The sequence below is a fragment of the Danio rerio genome, chromosome 20 (assembly GCF_049306965.1).
Source record: "Danio rerio strain Tuebingen ecotype United States chromosome 20, GRCz12tu, whole genome shotgun sequence".
NCBI lineage: Eukaryota > Metazoa > Chordata > Actinopteri > Cypriniformes > Danionidae > Danio > Danio rerio.
In genome coordinates this window covers 2,140,001-2,161,467 of record NC_133195.1, presented here as the reverse complement: position 1 = coordinate 2,161,467, position 21,467 = coordinate 2,140,001, and the positions used below count along the sequence as shown (strand labels likewise).

General features: G+C 42.1%; 2 protein-coding genes across 5 annotated transcripts in view; one reads left to right on the top strand and one right to left on the bottom strand.

Annotated features, from left to right (window-relative positions):
• Positions 1-21,467, bottom strand: part of lama2 (laminin, alpha 2) — a 389,595-nt gene that overhangs the window by 74,455 nt on the left and 293,673 nt on the right. The gene's annotated exons all lie outside the window — the stretch shown is intronic.
• arhgap18 (Rho GTPase activating protein 18) overlaps positions 1-21,467 on the top strand; it is a 46,651-nt gene that overhangs the window by 15,265 nt on the left and 9,919 nt on the right. For all 4 annotated transcript variants that reach the window (XM_073934025.1, XM_073934024.1, XM_073934023.1 and 1 more), the window contains 10 exons: positions 226-410; positions 4,611-4,849; positions 10,085-10,145; positions 13,158-13,306; positions 13,788-13,953; positions 17,511-17,602; positions 17,737-17,814; positions 18,170-18,329; positions 20,489-20,571; positions 20,645-20,851. In XM_073934025.1, coding sequence (XP_073790126.1) covers positions 226-410; positions 4,611-4,849; positions 10,085-10,145; positions 13,158-13,306; positions 13,788-13,953; positions 17,511-17,602; positions 17,737-17,814; positions 18,170-18,329; positions 20,489-20,571; positions 20,645-20,851 — 1,420 coding nt within the window. The remainder of the gene's footprint in view (positions 1-225; positions 411-4,610; positions 4,850-10,084; positions 10,146-13,157; positions 13,307-13,787; positions 13,954-17,510; positions 17,603-17,736; positions 17,815-18,169; positions 18,330-20,488; positions 20,572-20,644; positions 20,852-21,467) is intronic.

Genomic DNA, 21,467 nt, shown 5'->3' with positions numbered 1-21,467 from the left:
GCCCTGCAAACAATTGTACTCATTGTAAAGTTGTATTGCTGTGAGTTGAGAACATTAATTATGAAGTATAAACAATTTTGCTCAGTCCTCATTTGCTGCATTTCTAAGCTGTTGCATGTATTTTAAATGAGCATGAGCTGAAATCTGCACTGCTGGCATGTGTGTTTGAAGCCTCTAATATACTGATTTTCTAGATCTGACGTTTTGATCTGTGTGTCCCTGCAGCCGCAGGACCGGTCAGTATAATGTGCAGCGGCTCAGAGGGCCCGCGGCGGCCCCGTACCAGCGCTGCAGCTCGCAGGACTCTCTGGACGAGCAGGCCATGGTGGATTACTTCAAAGAGGTGGAGATCATCCAGCGGAGCGGAGATGCCGAGACACAAGAGGAGCTGCAGCTGAAGGTGGCCGACGGTGAGAAACACACACCCACACACACAGCTGAATTTAAGAGTATTGTCCCTCCTGTGAAATTGACATCTCTAGGACCAGTCATCCAGAAACACGGATTCTCCTACCACTGCTATGCTGATGATACCCAGCTATACCTCTCTTTTCATCCTGATAATCCCTCGGTTCCAGCTCGCATCTCAGCCTGCCTGTCAGACATTTCACACTGGATGAGAGATCATCATCTTCAGCTTAACCTCACGAAAACAGAAATGCTTGAAGTTTCTGCCAACCCGACTCTTCATCATAACTTTTCAATCCAGATGGATGGGGCAACCATTACTGCATTCAAATTGGTAAAAAGCCTTGGAGTAACGATTGACGACCAACTAAACTTCTCTGACCACACTACCAGAACTGCTCGATCTTGCAGATTCGCACTCTATAACATCAGAAAGGTCCGACCCTTCTTATCTGAACATGCAGCTCAACTCCTTGTTCAAGCTCTTGTTCTCTCCAGACTGGACTATTGCAACTCTCTACTAGCCGGGCTTCCAGCTAACTCTATCAAACCTCTTTAGCTGCTTCAGAACGCAGCAGCACGAGTAATCTTTAATGAACCTAACAGAGCACATGTCACTCCGCTGCTCATCCGTTTGCACTGGCTGCCAGTTGCTGCTCGCATCAAATTCAAAGCTCTGATGTTTGCTTACAAAGCGACTTCTGGCTTTGCTCCTTCTTATCTGCTCTCACTTCTGCAGATGTATGTGCCCTCCAGAAACTTGCGTTCTGTGAATGAACGTCGCCTCGTGGTTCCATCCCAAAGAGGGAAGAAATCACTTTCCCGAACTCTCGCATTCAATCTGCCCAGTTGGTGGAATGAACTCCCTAACTGCATCAGAACGGCAGAGTCACTCGCTGTCTTCAAGAAACCACTAAAAACTCAACTATTTAGTCTCTACTCATCCCTTCCTCATCTGCAATTGCCTCTCTGGTTCTACCGCTAACTGTACTCAAAAAATAAAAATAAATAAAAACTTACATTACTAATGCTTTGCTTCTTAGACTTCACACACCTGAAACTTGCCTATAGCACTTATTCATTGTTGCTCTTATAGTTGTGTAAATTGCTTCCTTGTCCTCATTTGTAAGTCGCTTTGGATAAAAGCATCTGCTAAATGACTACATGTAAATGTAATGCTTTCTAAAATATTAATTAAACAATTCGTTTAACAGAGAGATTTTGTTTCAGCACATTATTAAACAATGGTTTTAATAACTAATCCTAATAACTGATTTCGTTTATCTTTGCCATGATGACAGCACATAATATTTGACTAGATGTTTTTCAGGATACTAGTATTCAGCTTAAAGTGACATTAATAGGCTGAACTAGGTTAAAGGGGAAATGAAGCACTCAAGTTTACCTTATTTTGTACATTGGTTTCCTCTTTAATGCAAATATATTAACCTCTTGACCTCACAACACAAACACAAATAGAAAATGCCCTGCAAATCCTACATGTAGTCACTTGTTCCATGTCGAAACCGAACACCTGAAGGTATATTTAGACTCAAACAGTTTGAATGTACAGGAAGAATCTACAATAAAGGGAGCTGCAGGAATTGTTTTTAGACTGAGACTTCCTTTGCTGCAGTGATGATTCTTCTGTTTCCTGTCAGAGCGGCATCAATGGCTTCCTCCTCACCATGACTGTGATGAAATTAACACATTTTCATACACATGTCACAAGTCTCATAGCGATCATGCCATTAATAAGAGGCTTTAGAGGAAACTGCTAAATTTGGTGTGGCTGGAGTACCAAGCAAGGCTCATTGTAAATATGTGAGACTGAATTTTTGCTAGGGATGCACAATATAATTGGTATGTACGGAAATATTATGCCAATATGCTTTGCCAATACACAAGTTTTGTTTTGATTGTGTATTGTATTGCGCAATATCGTGCATCCCTAATTTGAGCTAAACCTTAAATATGTTGTTTCGGGTACATTTGATTACATTAAATAACAACCACAAATCAGAAAAAGTTTAGGCAATATGGAAAGCGCTAATAAAACAGAAGGTAGTGATTTCCACATTTACTTTGAATTGTATTTTATTGCAGATATTATGAACACAAAATATTTGATGCTTTTTCTGGTCAACTTCATTTATTCATTCATTCATTTTCTTTTCGGCTTAGTCATTATATTACTCCGGGAATGTCACAGCGGAATGAACCACCAACTTATCCAGCACGTTTTACGCAGCGGATGCCCTTCCAGCTGCAACCCATCACTGGGAAACTTTCATACACACTTATTCACACTCATACACTACGGACAATTTCGCCTACCCAATTCACCTGTACCGCATGTCTTTGGAATGTGGGGGAAACTGAAGCACCCGGAGGAAACCCACACGAATGCAGGGAGAACATGCAAACTCCACACAGAAATGCCAACTGACCCAGCCGAGACTCAAACCAGGGACCTTCCTGCTGTGAGGCGACAGCACTACCTACTGCGCCACTGTATCGCCTGGTCAACTTAATTTATTTTATAAATATTCTTCTTCTTCTGTCTTTCAGACCTGCAACACATTCCAAAAAGGTTGGGACAGGAGCAGTTTAGGGCTAGTAATCGGGTAAAATGGTTAAATATTGATGTGATGTGAAACAGGTGATGTCAACAGGTGATTGTAATTATGATTTTCTACAAAAGCAGCATCCAAGAAAGGTCTAGTCCTTTAGGAGCAAAGATAGGCCGAGGATCCCCAGTTTGACAACAAATACATGAGAAAATGATTGAAATATTTAAAAACAATGTTCCTCAAAGACAGAGAGGAAGACATTTAGATATTTCACCTTCAACAGTGCAGAACATCATTAAAAGATTGAAGGAATCTGAAGGAACTTCAGTGTGTAAAGGACAAGGGCGCAATCCTAAACTGAACAACCGTGATCTCCGATCCCTTAGGCGGTGCTGCATCAAGAATGGTCAGTCCTCTGGAAGCGATATCCCCACATGGGCTCAGAACTACTGCTGCAAACCTTCGTCAAGTATCACAATACAGAGTTACATCCACAAATGCCAATGAAAACAGCACTGTGCCAAAAGGTAGCCGTATATTACAACGTCCAGAAGCGCCATCAACTTCTCTGGGCTTGGACGCATCAAGGATGGACCATCATATAGTCAAAACGTGTACTGTGGTCAGATGAATTAATATTTCAGGTATTTTTTCAGGAGAAATGCTATGTGCTCTGGACCAAAGAAGAAAAAGTCTGTTACTAGCAACAAGTCTTGTAGCCAGGGTTTGTCAGCGTATCGGGTTGTGTCACTTCTGTGATGGTACCATTAATGCTGAACAATACAGAGCAATAATGCTGAATACAATACAGATGCTGAATACAATACAGATTTTTGAGCACAATCTGCTGCCTTCACTTCAGAGACGCTCATGCATATTTCACCAAGACAATGCAAAACCACATTCTGCACTTAGTACAAAGTCCTGATTGCGAAGGAAGGGGATACAGTTAATTGACTGGCCTGCCTGCAGTCCCGACCTGTCTCCAATAGAGAATGTGTGGTGCATTTTTAAGTGCAAAAATGCGACAACGAAGAGCCCGTACTGTTGCCCACCTTAAGACTTGTTTTCACCTGAAACTCTTCATTCCTTGGTGTCTGCACTCCCTAAACCTCTGCTAAGTGTTGTGAAATGAATGGCAACCTTACAAAGTGGTAAATGCCTTCGTGCCTCACTACTTTCTTTTTTTTTGCGCTATTTGTGAAGTAGTAAAGTTAGCATTTCATTCAGTAAGCTGGGGAAAAGGGTTTGGGGAGAGTTATTACAACCTAACAGACTCCTCCTGCTAACCATTTCTGTCTATACTGACAGTTTGAGGGGCGTGGTTAAGTGTGTTAGCCCCGCCCAATACCTCAGACAGGCCTAACATGAGTATTTAACTAAAAACAAACAAAAATTTTCAGATTTGAATCAATGATTACAAGGACAAATTATTGTATTTTAAGACATTTTTCACAAGAAAAGTAGCAATGTGAGCTAATAAAATCAATATGGTTAGGTTTTATTTCACGTGTGCTGTTTTTACTCTTAACAGAATAATCAGAGTTTTGAAACAGGATGTTTTTTTTTATAGAAAGTTGATGTCTCAGTTTAAGAGCCTTTTATTAATATGTGTTGTGTTTTTTGCAGAAGGTGAGCAGGAGGAGGCATGGTTGATGGAGGCGGGGCTAGCGACTCTGTTTGACCAATCCGCTTCAGACGGCGAGGACAGCATCGCTCTGTTGTCGACTCTGACCCGAACACAAGCGGCCGCCGTGGAGCGACGTGTGGAGACTCTCAAACAGACGCTACGCAAGCGCAACAAACCCTACGCAGTCCCCGATGTGCGGGAGATCTTCAAACCCTCAACCACTGCTGCACACAGTAAAGTGAGTGATCGCTGTATCTTGCATCACCTGCTATTGATAAACCATTGTTTGAATGTCTTTTTATTTAGGATGCAACGATTATGATTTTAGTTGTACAATTATAGTCAAAGGAATAATCACAGTTTTACGGTAGCGCTGTGCTATGTGGTGAAAATTGTGTACTTTACGAGAGTGTCACTGTGAACTGATGTAAGAATACTCAGAGCTGATATCTGCGAAACTGCAAGTGTAAGTGGTTTATTGTTTACTGTAAACTTTATTGTCTCTTTTGGGGCGATTTTATTCCTGCAGAGTAATGTAATTACACCATGTACACATACGCATGAGGAAGACAAACTCACAACATCAATAGTGCTACAAACAGCGACTGCGTCTTCCCATTAAACTTCAGCAAATCAATAACAGAGGGAAACTAAATGTGAATCTACACTGCAAAAAATGCTTTCTACTTAGATTTTTGATCTTGTTTCTAGTCCAAATATCTAACAGTTGTTAAATCAGGAAGCATTTCCCTGCTGAAAAATCCAGTTTAAACCAGCCTAGGGTGGTTGGCTGGTTTTAGCTAGTCAACCAGCCTGGTTTTAGAGGGGTTTTGGCCATTTCCAGCCTGGTTTCCAGCCATTTCCAGCCTGGTCTTAGCTGGGTAGGCTGGAAAGTGACCAGCTAAAACCATTTAAAACCAGCTTGACCATCCTGGTTTAAGCTGGACATAGCTGGTTTTGGCTGGGAGCCCAGCCTGGCTAGGCTGGTTTTGGCTGGTCATCTCCCAGCCTGACCAGATAAAAATAGGCTGGAAGTGGTCAAAACCCCTCTAAAACCAGGCTGGTCGAGCAGCTAAAACCAGCAAACCATCCTAGGCTGGTTTAAGCTGGATTTTTCAGCAGGGTTAATAGATGAGCAAAAATATTAGCTGCGTCCCAAATCGCATACTTATGCACTATTCTACACCATTTTGTAGTATAAATAGTGTAAGTAGTGCGTTCACACTGAAAACTCTAAAAACAATAAGCGCACTTTAATTACCCGGATGATGCACTCATTCAGCCGCTAAAATGAAGTGTGTAATGATGAACACTTCACGCACTCAACGACCGCCGGTTTGCTCACGTAGCGGAAGGGGCGGAGCTATCGGACGCACATGTTGAATAACTTTATTTATTTTGGATGGTGAAAGCGAAATTCTCCTACGAGAGTGATTATAGCGCCTCCTGATGGTGAATGTGGTTATACTCACGGCAGATATTATTTGATAGTTTGGTAATTTATTTCACTGATTTGGCGACCGTCAAGCGTCATCAGGGAAACAGGTTTGAATTTCAGCTTAGTAAAAAAACATTAGTGCGCCATTTGGGACGACACTACATACATTTGTACTTATGCACTTACACACTCAACAGCATACTATGAGTGCAAAGTGTGCCATTTGAGACGCAGCTAATGTCTTGTTTTAAGAAATAATAAGTCAAAATGAAGTTTTTTTTTCTTACAACAAGCTAAATAATCTGCCAGTGGAGTGAGAGAAATAATCTAATTTTTCCTTTTTGACATAGTATCATTTCTCTTACCCCATCTGCAGATTATTTTGCTTCTTTTAAGAAAAATCAATTCATTTTGACTTTTTATTTCTTAAAACAAGACAATTGTTTTTTGCTTGTCCAGAAAATGCTTTTTAAAAAAATAAAAAAATAAAACAAGTAAGACAAGCATTTTTTGTGGTCTATTAGTCTCTAACAAAGGTCCCGTAAACCGATAAATGGTTTGAAATGAATTGAAAAGACTAACAGGGATGCTCAACCCTGTTCCTGGAGATCTACAGTTGAAGTCAGAATTAATAGCCCCCCCTGTTTATTTTTTTCCCCAATTTCTGTTAAACACAAAGCAGATTTTCTCAACACATTTCTAATCATAATAGTTTTAATAACTCATCTCTAATTACTGATTTATTTTATCTTTGTCATGATGACAGTAAATAATATTAGACTAGATATTCTTCAAGACACTTCTATACAGCTTAAAGTGACATTTAAAGGCTTCACTAGGTTAATTAAGTTAATTAGGCAGGTTAGGGTAATTAGGCAACTTATTGTATAACAATGGTTTGTTCTGTAGACTATCGAGGAAAAATATAGCTTAAAGGGGCTAATAATTTTGTCCCTAAAAGGTGTTTAAAAAAATTAAAAACTGCTTTTATTCTAGCCGAAATAAAACAAATAAGACTTTCTCCAGAAGAAAAAATATTATTCGACAAACTGTGAAAATGTTCTTGCTCTGTTAAACATCATTCGGCAAATATTAGAAAAAGAAAAAAAAAATCAATCAAAGAGGGGCTAATAATTCTGACTTCAACTGTATGTTTTTGATTTCAGTTGCAACCCATATCAAACACACCTGCCTGTAACGATCAAGTGCTGTTCAGGTCCTAGTTAATTGGTTCAGGTGTGTTTTGGTCAGCTTTGGAGCTGAACTCTGCAGGAATGTAGATCTCCAGGAACATGTTTGAACAGCCCTGACTTAGAGTATGGACCGTGACCATTTACAAAAGAAAGTAATAGAGTGCATTAGTAGCTTTTTTTTCCAAAGCTAGAGATGTGAATTAAAGTCTGGAATATGACCTAAAACATTTGTGAATAAAGCAGCGTTTCCATCCAGTAAGAAACAAAAGAGAACAAAATCATCACTTCTTGATAACCTGGAGCAATCAGGAGCAGTTCTGTATTTCATGTGTTTGGAGAAGCCACTGAGGTGTTTTTTCTTCTCTAATAAATGAGCTGCACCTCAGAAGACGAAGACGAAACACAATAAACACAATGCGGTGGCTTTCGGAGACATGAGACGATCTTTTGGAGCTCAGACAGATGCTCAAGACAGTTCTTGAGGGAACAATAATACAATAGTAATAATAATAATACTGAAGCACTGTGATGACAGACTGACGCCTGAGGCCTTTTAGAACTTAGCAAAGCAACATTTCAGATGTTTTACAGTGAGCTGGAAATGCTGCAACATACATCAGTGTGTCCAGTCACACACAGTTATATCTGATATTCATGTCAAAAACGAAATCGTGCTTTGTTTGATAATTTCTCGGCATTTCCATTCAAGCATTTTTTTAATACAATAATTCAAAATACACATACAAAATAGGTAGATGGAAACATAGCTAGTGCCACTTTTAAAAGGTCTGGTTGCTAATATTTTTTTTGCTATAGGTATTTTCTTTAAGTCAGTATTTGCCCAGAACCAACCGTGACCGCAGCTTTCAGACATCTTCTACAGGCTGTTTACAGTGTCACCAGTTACACAAGAGCAGCTGTTAATTAACATTTCAGCATAGTGTAATGAATAACCATGAAAATGTAAGGCAGGTTTGAAGGATCTGTGCTAAATCACCAAGCTTACTGTCATTTATTGTGTTGTTTTGACAGGTTTATTAGGGAAAGCTGTACGTAGTGATTTATATTTCTGCAGGACACTGCACTACATAATAAACTGATAAAGTAATGACTGGAAACAATGCAGAAATTCTTATTGTTACACTATTTACAAAAGCAGTACATATGTAATTGGGTAAACTAGCAGTGGGCTGGTTATAGAGGCCAAAAATGATGTACTGTTTACATCAGGGGTGTACAAACTCGCTCCTGGAGGGCCGGTGTCTGCATAGTTTAGCTCCACCTCCTTGGAAGTTTCTAGTGTACCCAGAAAGAGCGTACTTAGCTAGTTCAGGTGTGTCTAATTGGGGTTGGAAATAAAATATGCAGGACACCGGCCCTCCAGGACCGAGTTTGGGCACCCTAGGTTTACGTCAATGAAAATGAAAGAGATTCATCCAAAATTAAGATTCTCCTTACTATTTATCTTACACTATTGATCATGTGAACTTATAGCAAATGCTGCTGTGTTTTGAACTACTATTAAACTACACTCACTGGCCACTTTATTAGGTACACTTTACTAGTACCTGGTTGGACCCGCTTTTGCCTTCAGAACTGCCTTAATCCTTTGTGGCAGAGATTCAACAAGGTACTGGAAATATTCCTCAGAAATTTTGCTCCATATTGTCATGATAGCATCACAAAGTTGCTGCAGATTTGTCGGGTGCACATCCATGATGCCAATCTCCCGCTCCACCACATCCCAAAGGTGCTTTAATGGATTGAGTTCTGGTGACTATGGAGGCCATTTGAGTACAGTGAACTCATTGTATTGTTCAAGAAACCAGTCTGAGATGATTCACGCTTTATGACATGGTGCGTTATCCTGCTGGAAGTAGCCATCAGACGATGGAGACTCTGTGCTCATAAAAGGGATGGACATGGTCAGCAACAATACTCAGGTAGGATGTGGCGTTGATGCTCAATTGGTACTAATGAGCCAAAAGTGTGCCAAGAAAATCTCCCCCACACCATTACACCACCACCACCAGCCTGAACCGCGGATATAAGGCAGGATGGATTCATGCTTTCATGTTGTTGATGCCAAATTCTGACCCGACCATCCGAATGTCCATTTGCACCCACAGAACTTCCGCTCACTGGATATTTTCTCTTTTTCAGACCATTCTCTGTTAACCTTAGAGGTGGTTGTGTGTGAAAATTCCAGTAGATCAGCAGTTTCTGAAATACTCAGAGCAGCCCGTCTGGCACCAACAACCATTTCACATTCAAAGTCACTTAAATCCCCTTTCTTCTTCATTCTGATGCCCGCTTTGAACTGCAGCAGATCGTCTTGACCATGTCTACTGATCAGAAAATTGCGTTAACGAGCAGCTGGACAGGTGTACCTAATAAAGTGGCCGGTTTGTGTTTATTATAATATTTGATTTTTTTTTTAAATGAATTAATTTTATTTATTTTATTAATTTTAATTTATTATATTATTTATAACTGATAAATTATGATAAATACTATACATTTTACTACAGTAAACTGTGGTGTATAGTAGTATAATATACCCTATAGTTGTAGAAAACCACAGTACTGCTGGGTCATTGGTTAATGTTACTGTAGCTGTTGTGCTACCATAGCAATTGTAGAATCACTACAACAGATGAATTAGTATTGTTGTTGTTACCATACCAGCTATAGAATCACCATCGCAGATTAATTCAAGCTCTTTACTATATTATGGTTCAAAAACACTACAGTGTTTACTGTGAGTTTCTATAGTATTTTCCCCTGTGGGATGACTCAGATTTCTTCTCTCTCTTGTTTCCCTTTTTTCTTTCTGACTAAGCAGGATGAGGCAGAATCCACAGAGCGAAGTGGCAGCAAGAAACAGGAAGTGGAAGGACTGGGTAAGTCTCATGAGTTAAAGTCGAGTTTTATGGCATTCCTCTAAACGTTTCCATGTAGCTTTTAACTGCCAGGCTAAACAAATATAAAGGGTAAAGAAAACCGCTTTTGTGCATTCAATGGAACAGAAATCAAACATTTGACTTTATCTCTAATGTCCCTAGAGTGTGTGTGTGTGTGTCGGTGAAGTTTCAGCTCAAAATACCAAGTAAATAATGTTCGATAACTCTCTGAAACTGACCCTTTTAGGCGTTTGATCCTAATTGTGGTGTGACTGTCGCTTTAAATGCAAATGAGATTGTGCTCTTTTCAGAAGGGGGCGGAGCTACAAATGCCTGTGCGTCAGCATAGAGGCAGACTCACAAACAAGACTAACGTCCTATGCTAATGAGGGAGATATGGTCACTAGTGGGCGGGGCTTTCTCCCTCTGATGACGTACAAATGGAGAATGTCAATCAAAGTGTTTCGGCAGACTGTTTATATCAAGTCTGATCATAGAAAATAGAATTATTTTTTACCATTAGAGACTTGATATATCCACACTGTTTCAGTGTTTAAACCAATTATAAAAGTGAATTTTGCATAATAGGCAGCCTTTTCTGACGTCACATAGATACTGATAGCTGAAATATTCCGCTTCTTCTCAGTGTACGAGATAATAAACAATGCGCCTGTGGAAATGAATGTGATTGAGGCGTTGTAAAGTCATTTCCAGTCAGCGCTGAAGAATTGTGAAGCTTGTTTTTAGTGCTCGGTTATCTATGTTTTACAGTGGTAAACTTTACCCTGGTTAGCTATCAATCCTGGTATGTCCAGCTATGAGATTGCATACTGTACGTTTGTGTACATCTGGAGTCTTATGTGATGCAGATGTATTTGTAGCTTACTTATTCCTTAGTCTTGCAATAGCCAAAAATACACCGTATGGGTCAAAATGAGGAAATTTTCTTTTTTTTTCTGGAGAAAGTCTGATTTGTTTTATTTAGGCCAGAATAAAAGCAGTTTTTCATTTTTTAATCACCATTTTAAGGTCAATATTATTAGCCCCTTTAAGCTATATATTTTTTTTCCGCATGTCTACAGAAAAAACAATCGGAGGGATGCGGTGGAGAGGGGTGTGCGACGTATTTATGGACCGGGGGTGAGACGCGCGATTTCCGGAAGATTATTATTCGTTTGCGTGCATCTGGGAGTCTCCCGAAAGTTCCGGGAGACTTGGGATGTCTGGTATTACATTAACTTTACTAGCCATTTTGCAAGCTAGTGTAGCGCATGCCTGACTGGAGTAGTGTTTGGAGATGGGCGGGTGTGGTGATATGTGAACAGGTTATTGAGATTGGCTGTTTTGTGTGGGGTCCAGGGTTGCTGGGGCAACGGGGCGGAGCCAGCACGAGATGGTCTACTGTTTAACATGACAGCGGGGAAGGCAGCATGTTGTCTGTTGAGGGTTGTTGCACTGAAAACATTATATTTTGTACTTATTCTCTTATATCTTTTTAGATGTAAGTCTGAATCGAATCGTACGGTTTGCAATGTGTAATCAAAATTAATCGAAAAAATAATCAACAGATTAACAGATTGTTAAAATAATCGTTAGCTGCAGCCCTAGTTTACAGAACACAAAATACTTTCTAGAAATTCAGTGAATCAAACTGCACAACCCAAAAGAAACAATGCTAATCAAAAGGATAAGAGTCAGCTCTATAAAACAAAAATGGTTGATTTTATTTAATTTAATATTTGCACATTTATGAGGAAAAAGTGTCGTTATGGATGTGACCAACCCAGACTCATTCTGAAAACATAGTCCCGGGGACGTTTCTGGAGACCCGGGAGGTACGTATTTTTGCAGTTTTTGTTTTCGCGAATCTGCAAGAGGCCGATGTGCGTGCTTTTTTTGCATCTCGAACGTCTTCTCGCATGAACCCGCCAGAGGCCACTGTCAGAACGATCTTCCATCTGTCTGTCTGAATGACAGAGTGATTGACCGTGTGACCCGCCAATCAGCTGACCCACCCTCCAACGACGATTCACAAAAGCCGTCCAGAAAAAGAAAAGCCTTCTTCTGATATTTTACCCAGTTTTCGAATTTTACCACATTCGCACCCTGTTATGAAATTGTTCGCTTTATTTTTTGGATTTTATTTTTGTTTTCTTACCTAATTTGTGGAACTGCTCTTCCTCGGACTCAAACCTGGTCGTCGTTGTGGTCAGCCCCTCTCTGTGCCTCCAGACCACCAACGTACAAGACGAGCTAACCGGACAAACTGGTTGCGGTGGCAATGCCCTCCACACGGAGGTAAGAGGTCGGCCGGCAAGCGCCGAAAGGAATGGCGTCACACCATCCTGCAGCGTTCACTTAAAAAAAATGAAATGCAGCCATATGTACCTCCGGCCACGTATTTTGCAGTCTCCAGAAACGTCCACGGGACTACGTTTTCAGAATGAGCCTGGGTTGGATGTGACGGATGTGAAATTGCCTTTTGTGTGACTTTGGAAAATAAAATAGAATAGTTTAAACGCATTGACAGATGCATTTTTGAGTATTTCTAAAGCACTGTAAAATACTTGCTTACCCAAAAAAACCCAGAAAAGGTTTCCGTATTTAGGTGAAAACATAATTTTTTTCATGCCAAGTTTGACATTTGCACGTAATTGCTGGTATATATTTGCCCGAATGGTCACATGAGAGCACTTCTCCTTAACTTCTATATCCACTCTTTTATAACTTCACAATTTGGATTACTGCAGTTCTTTATTTTATGGCATTTCTAAATCTGCTCCAATGCTGCAGCCAAAATCCCTAAAAATGCTCACAAATGTGAGCACATCGTCCCCTTCCTACATTCATATTAAAGAGTAAAGTAAGCTCTGAATGGCGAGCTCTGACTGCTGGACTTTGCCTGATTGAGTAACTCTTTAATCAGCAGCGCTGTGAGATAACTGGAGTTTCAGTGTTTTAGCCTGTCCTGGTTTCTCAGTGTGCTGATTTGCATGTGTTGTGTGTCGTCAGGTAACGGGGTGGGGCTTATTGCTGCAGGGGGCGGAGCTGATACAGAGACGGACATCAACCTGGAGGTGTCCTTCTCTGAGCAGGCGCTGGTCTATAAAGAAGAGCTGAAGCTCAGCAAACCTCAGTGTCAAGCTGACGACAGACTGCCTGTGAGAGAGATGGTCTTACACACACACACACACACACACACACACACAAATTATGAACAGAATTGGTGACAATGGGCAGCCCTGCTGGAGTCCAACATGCACTGGAAACAAGTCTGACTTATTGCCGGCAATGCGAACCAACCTCCTACTCTGTTCATACAGGCCCTTAACAGAGCACCCCATACTCCCAGAGCACCCTCCACAGAATGCCACAAGGGTCGAATGCCTTCTCCAAGTCCACAAAACACATGTGAACTGGTTGGGCATACTCCCATGAGCCCTTGAGCATCCTGCCGGGGGTATGGAGCTGGTAATCCAAAATGCTCCTAAAACTAAGCGGATGGAATCAAAGCTACTGAGCATCAGGGAATTCGACATTTGACTTAGACTGTGAACCAAGACTTCAGCATCACTCTACTGACCTCAGTGTTGTCCTGCAGCTCTCTGGGTCTGTTTGCTCACTGTGTCTCTGCTTTCTCAGGATTTTAAAGTGTCTCAGGATAAGACGGGACAGACTAAAGTGGGCGATCTGTCGGCGGAGGACATGAAGAAGGTGCGCAGGCTGGTCCTAATAGAGATGAGCGCTCTGTTCGACACGTGCGGAGTCGAGGTCAAGGCTCATAAAGCACTCAAGGTCAAAGTCAGAGGTCGGTCAATCTGTTTTATTCATTAATTAATTACTTTTTTCGGCTTAGTCCGTTTATTAATCCGGGGTCGCCACAGCAGAATGAACCGCCAACTTATCCAGCATGTTTTTACGCAGCGGATGCCCTTCCAGCCGCAAATCTCTGGGAAACATCCACACAGACTCATCCACACTCATACACTATGGAAAATTTTGCCTCCCTGTACCACATGTTTTTGGACTGTGGGGGAAACCGGAGCACCCGGAGGAAACCCACATGAACGCAGGGAGAACATGCAAACTCCACACAGAAACAACAACTGATCCAGCCAAGACTGGAACCAGCAATCTTCTCGCTTTGAGGCGACTACCTACTGCGCCACTACGTCTCCCCACTCTGTTTATTATTTGTTTGGTTAAAAGAGACTGAAATTAATTTAGCATAACCGTACGTTCACACCGAAAGCGGCGAGAGCGTCCAAGATCGCTCTGGCCGCCCTGGCGACAACGCTGTCTGCCTTCAGCTCCGGCGGCGAGAGCGTCAAAACTCGCTACATTGATCTCGTACTTAAAGGAGCCGTTGCAGCATTATCAGTTACATTCCTGCATAAAACATGTTTCTAGCGTGAAAATGTTGCGCACTTCTTATCAAATTCATATAACAATGGAAGATCAAGTTGCATGTGGTGTGGCTTTGCTTTATTTATCCAATATGTGTCCATATGTCTGAAATATCCTGAAGCAGCAGTACTGTTTTGTACTGTCACATCGCGTGAGATTCCCGCTTTTTAAAGATAAATTTACATAACATTGATGAACATCAGTAACTCGCCAGTAACTTATTTAATGTATGTTCCTGTAAGAAAACATTGTAAATAATTGGAAATCCGGCGACCGCAATAATCAAACCCTTGGGAACAACTGTGGTCGGAACCAAAGTTCACAGGTCTGTGTTCTCTGAACTGCTATCAAGCGATGGACGTCTTTTTTCTGATTGCTTGCCGCCGAACCGCGTCATAGCTCTTTACCATAAAGTTGACTTCATTCCAACTCCCCTCGACGCTCACGCCGGAGAAGACGCGCCGTGCTGCTCCTCGCCGCTTATCGTCGCCTATCGCCGCCGGCTCTCATTGAAAATGAATGACTTTCGGCTACTTTGACGCTCCCGCCGCTTTCGGTGTGAACGTACGGTAAGGCTAATTTGCAGCCCTCGTTCCTGGTTAGGCTTTAAATAAAAAAAGTGATCGTACCTAAATCCATATGCAATTTCATACAGAGTCACAAACATAAAATGTAAGTCTACCTGCATACAAAAAGAAATTTAAACTCGACCAACACGAATAAATCATAACTAGGCTCACACGTTCGCAGATTTCTGTCAATTTTTTTTTAGCCCATCATTGAGTGTAAATACATATTTATTCATTTTTAGATGATTTTCAGTAGTATTATTGAATAATATGCAAATGTTTAGATAAATTGTGTACAATACAGTTTGTAAAGTAAAGATTTCGGTCTTTTAGCAGATGTTATATGAGAAATGTATTGTGGTTACTAAACAAGGGAATTTAAGCAGATTTGCATTGTAAACCTGCAATAAAAGTTAAAAGTACAACAGATAAAATAACAAGAGTAGTATCAGTATATGGAAAAGGTCTAACCTTCTCAAGTAAATTCCATGAGAGTTAACCCTGGGAAAAAGCAGGCCAATCGGAACACAAAGCAGACTGTTGCGTGACTCACTGGGCTATTCATTAGCACGTTCTCATTATTTAAATATACACTGTACACTGCAATACACTTTATTAAACATCAAGGGCCCTGAAACAGCTATTAACTTCTTTTTTTTATTGGTGGGGCCAGTGAAAATGTTGGCAGGGCAAGTAAAAATCTAAACCTCTAGCCTGATCAAGCCAGTAGAAAAAATCCACCATACAATAAACCTTGTTAGATATCACTCATTATATCGAAGTAAAATAAACCCGTTTAAGTTCAAAAGATTTAACAAGGCTTTGTCACAGTAGTTTTGATCCAATTAAGTATGATTATTTTGCATATGTCTATTTCAGAGTATGTTATTCCATATGTGTTTGTAAGAGAGAAAAAAAAGAGAGCAGGGGCCTCATGTATCAACGCTGCGTACGCACAAAAACTTTCCAGGTTTCACGCTCTGAATCGCTCACGTTTGGATTTACTAAAGATGAACTGAACGTGGGAATGTGCGCAGCTCCACGCCAGCTTCATGGCTGGCGTACGCACATTTTTTGTGCGTGTCTGTTTTATTTCCATTGGCGACTCCTAGAGGCAGTTGTGTTAAATTGCCCACTACAAAGTGTCTGAGCCTTGCAATGGCAGCTGTATGAGACGGGTTCATCTAGCAGGTGTATAAAGTTTCCATACCATACAGTTGACCAGCCAAACATTAAAGCGCAATTTGCAGCGGTCGCCTGTTTTGCCATTGTAATGGGAGCGATCTTCTGCACGCACATTGCTATGAAGACACTATCTGAAGATGAATTTGCATGCGTGAATCAGAAACATTTCCATTCAATAAATGCAAATAAAATATGATGCACAGACTTATTAATGATTCCTACTTGTCTTTCTCGTGATGAAGAGTAGGCAAAATCTGATATGTAGCGGAGGAAAAAAAGAGGAAAGAGTTCATCAGACGCTGGAAGTTCATGCTCGAACGTGTCAAAACATGTTATCATGCTATCATAAAAATCACTATTTCTCTTTTAACTCCACAGTGTGATGTTCAGACCCAACTGTGTTAACCGCATCAGCTGAACTCTCCCACTCATTTTTTTTCTTTTGTTGTCAATTCCGGAGGACAAACTTGCAAATAACACCGCTTTTCTCCGGTCTACCTCTGAAAGCAGCACCTCCAATTCACATTCTGTTCAAAGTTTCTCTTCTTGCTTGATTTTGCCGTTGCTTTTTCGTTTGGTTTTGCCAAGTAGAGTCATTAGCATATTCATACAAGGGAGGAGGCAGGGAGGGGCTTTGTGCTCGTTCATTGCGCTCAGTTTCACGTTCATTCGGATGTACAAACAGAATATGCGTGGGATTCGGCGTACGCAGTGTTTCATACATCTGATTTTTTTCTGCGTACGCACATTTACAGCTTTGAGTGTACGCAATGTTTTAGTATGATTTCCACGCAAGTCTTCGTACATGAGGCCCCTGGTCTTCAGAGCAGAGCTCATTAATATTCATGACCATTCCAAATATGGTCAATAAGGACCTTCTGATTCTAGGGGTATTGTATTAATAAATAAGCATATAAAACAGTTTCTGTAAATGTCTTACTTTGCCTAAGCCACATACCTACTATGTAGATATCAGAGAACATTTTAAGTTATTGGATTAGTGCAGTATATGGCACCTTTCATCGTAAAATCTCAATAGGATCTTCGAGTGTAAATATGATGTGACAAAAAGTCAGTTTGGTAGTCTTATATCACTGCTCTGGTTATTGTGGTGGCTGTCGGATTCTGGTAGTGTGAGTGTTAATGTGCTTTGTGTGTTTGTGTGTTGAGCTGAATCTGCGCTGTTTTGTCTTGTCGTCCACAGAGTCGGGTTTGTTTGGTGTTCCTCTGTCTGTTTTGCTGGATCAAGACCAGCGCAGGATCCCAGGAACCAAAGTGCCTCTGATACTGCAGCATGTAGGAGACACACACACAAACTACTGCACATGACACACACTACTGTGCGCGCGCACAAACACAACTTTAATTTGAAGAAGTGCATAAATGATGGAGGTAAGTGCACTGGGTGATGCTGAGCTCGTATTTTCCAGCTGATCTCTCATATAGAGGAGCAGGGTTTGGACACAGAAGGTGTGCTGAGGATTCCTGGCGCAGCTACTCGAGTCAAGGTATGAGAATAAAGCTTTACGTCTTTTTTTACATTTACATCCCATGTGCAAAACAAAATGGGAAACTGCTAGACATGACCAGAAATAAAAGCACAAGTTTCTGCAAGAGGAGAAACTGCTTGTGTCTTCTGTTGAACACAAAAGAAGATATTTTGAAGAATGTTGAAATCCATAAAAGTTTATAACCACTTGAGGGAGAATAAATAGCGAGTAAATTTGAATTTCTTGGGTGAACTATCCCTTAATGGAAATCTCCAATGATATGTGTGTGTGATATTAATATAGAGAATGAGGAGTGCAGCTCTACATCTGGATGTGTCTGTATGGTGTGTGTATGTGTTTGTGTGTGTGTCAGGCCGTCTGCCATGAGCTGGAGCACAAGTTTTATGAAGGCCTGTTTCCTTGGGAGAGTCTGAAGCAGCATGACGCTGCCAGTCTACTGAAGCTGTTCATCAGAGAGCTGCCGTACCCGCTGCTGACCGTACAGTACTTCAACGCCTTCATCTCTGTGCTGAGTGAGTACATGCACACACACACACACACACACACAAGAAAATAATTGTGCAGGGTTCCCATGGGTCAGGGCATTTCTGGAATATCACAGATTTTTTTGTTTGTTTGTCAAAGTCATGAGTTGCAATCCAAATGACACACTATACACTTGTGCACTTTTACACTCAACTGTGTAGTGCAGAGGTTAGTGACGTCCCAAATGGAACACTAAAGTTCCCCTTTATCTGGAGTCCCTCCCCTTTATTAGCTCCCGCCCTTATCATCAGCTCCTCCCTTTCACCAGTAGACCCTCCCTTTCACCATCAGCTCCTCGCCTTCATCAGCAGCTCCTTCCCTTCACCATCAGCTCCTCCCCTTCATCAGCAGCTCCTTCCCTTCACCATCAGCTCCTCCCCTTCATCAGCAGCTCCTTCCATTCACTATTTGCTCCTCCCCTTTATCAGCAGCTCCTTCCCTTCACCATCAGCTCATCCCCTTCCTCAGCAGCTCCTTCCCTTCACCATCAGCTCCTCCCCTTCATCAGCAGCTCTTTTTCTTCACAATCAGCTCCTCCCCTTCATCAGTAGCTCCTTCCCTTCACCATCAGCTCCACCCCTTCTTCAGCAGCTCCTTCCCTACACCATCAGCTCCTCCCCTTCATCAGTATCTCCTCCCATTTACTATTTGCTCCTCCCCTTCCTCAGCAGCTCCTTCCCTTCACCATCAGCTCCTCCCCTTCATCAGCAGCTCCTTCCATTCACTATTTGCTCCTCCCCTTCCTCAGCAGCTCCTTCCCTACACCATCAGCTCCTCCCCTTCATCAGTATCTCCTTCCATTCACTATTTGCTCCTCCCCTTCCTCAGCAGCTCCTTCCCTTCACCATCAGCTCCTCCCCTTCATCAGCAGCTCCTTCCATTCACTATTTGCTCCTCCCCTTCTTCAGCAGCTCCTTCCCTTCACCATCTGCTCCTCCCCTTTATCAGCAGCTCCTCCCATTAGCCTCTCCCCTTTATAAGCTCCTCCCCTCATTATCAACTCCTCCCCTTCATTAGCTCCCTCTTCTTCAGCAGCTCCTCCCCTTCACCATCTGTTCCTCCCCTTCTTCAGTAGCTCCTTCCCTTCCCCATCAGCTCATCCCCTTTATCAGCAGCTCCTTCCATTCACCATCTGCTCCTCCCCTTTATCTGCAGCTCCTCCCATTAGCACCTCCCCTTTATCAGCTCCTCCCCCTCATTATTAACTCCTTCCCTTTATTTGAATTCCCTTCTTTATTAGCTCCCTCTTCATCAGCAGCTCCTCCCCTTCATCAGCAGCTCATCCCCATAGCCCCTACCCTTTAACAATAGCATCTCCCCATACCGCTCTCCCCTTTTTAGCAGCTCCTCCCCTTCATTATAACTCCTTCCCTTTATCTCAAGTCCCCCCCCTTATTAGCTTCCTCTTTATCATCAGCTCCTCCCCTTCACCATCAGCATCTCCCCTTCATCATCAGCTTCTCCCACAAATAAGTAGCTTCTCCATTTCGCCAGCAGCTCCTCCCCTTTACCATCAGCTCCTCCCCTTCATCATCAGCTTCTCCCCCACATAAGTAGATCCTCCTTTTCACCAGCAGCCCCTCCCCTTCATCAACAGTTCCTCCCCTTCATCAGCAGCTCATCCCCTTAAAAAGTAGCTTGCCCTTCATCAGAAGCTCCTCCCCCATATCCATCCCCCTCATCAGTAGCTCCTCCCCAAAGCCCCTCCCCTTCTTTAGCAGCTACTCTCCTTCGTTATCAACTCTTCCCCTTCATCTGAGGTCCCTCCTCTTTGTTAGCTCCCCCATCATTGGTTCTTCCCCTTCATCAGTAGCCCCGCCACTTCAACGGCAGCTCCTCCCTTTTACCAGTAGCTTCTCTCTTTCATCAGCAGCTCCTCCCCTTCATCATCAGCCCCTCCCCTTCATCTGTAGCTCCTCCCCTTCATCAGCAACTCATCCCGTCCCCTGCACCTTTTTTGTAATTTGATGCAAAGATGATAAAATACATAAACAAATAGAAAATGATCCATAATGGCACGCCTTGGAATGCTCATCAGCCAATCAGAATCAAGCATTCAGAAACCTCATAGTGTAAGTGTTGTGTGATGTGAGTGTGTGTGTGTGTGTGTGTGTGTGTGTGTGTGTGTGTGTGTTGTTTTAATCAGAGTTGCCCACTCAGAAGCAGCAGCTGCAGGCTCTGAATCTGCTGGTGCTGCTGTTGCCCGAACACAACCGAGACACACTAAAGGTACGCTACAAATTCACACACGTCTTCTGCAACCACTTCGCACGTGCGTGATCAGCAGTGTGTGTGTGTTCAGGCATTGATGGAGTTCTTCCAGCGCGTGATCCACCATAAGGACAAGAACAAAATGACCCTCAACAATGTGGCAGTGGTGATGGCGCCCAACATCTTTATGTGTAAAGGTTTCCGCAGTAAGATCAGCGAGCAGCAGGAATTTGCCATGGCAACCGGCACCGCCAACATCGTACGGCTGCTCATCCGCTACCAGAACCTCCTCTGGACGGTATGCCTGAGGTTTAGCTGGAGTTTAGTAGATGACTGAGGTTTAGCTGGAGTTCAGTAGATGACTGAGGTTTAGCTGGAGTTCAGTAGATGACTGAGGTTAAGCTGGAGTTTAGTAGATGACTGAGGTTAAGCTGAAGTTTAGTAGATGACTGAGGTTAAGCTGAGTTTAGTAGATGACTGAGATTAAGCTGGAGTTTAGTAGATGACTGAGGTTAAGCTGAAGTTTAGTAGATGACTGAGGTTAAGCTGAAGTTTAGTAGTTGACTGAGGTTAAGCTGGAGTTTAGTAGATGACTGAGGTTAAACTGGAGTTTAGTAGATGACTGAGGTTAAACTGGAGTTTAGTAGTTGACTGAGGTTAAGCTGAAGTTTAGTAGTTGACTGAGGTTAAGCTGGAGTTTAGTAGTTGATTGAGGTTAAGCTGGAGTTTAGTAGATGACCGAGGTTAAACTGGAGTTTAGTAGATGACTGAGGTTAAGCTGAAGTTTAGTAGTTGACTGAGGTTAAGCTGAAGTTTAGTAGTTGACTGAGGTTAAGCTGGAGTTTAGTAGATGACTGAGGTTAAACTGGAGTTTAGTAGATGACTGAGGTTAAACTGGAGTTTAGTAGTTGACT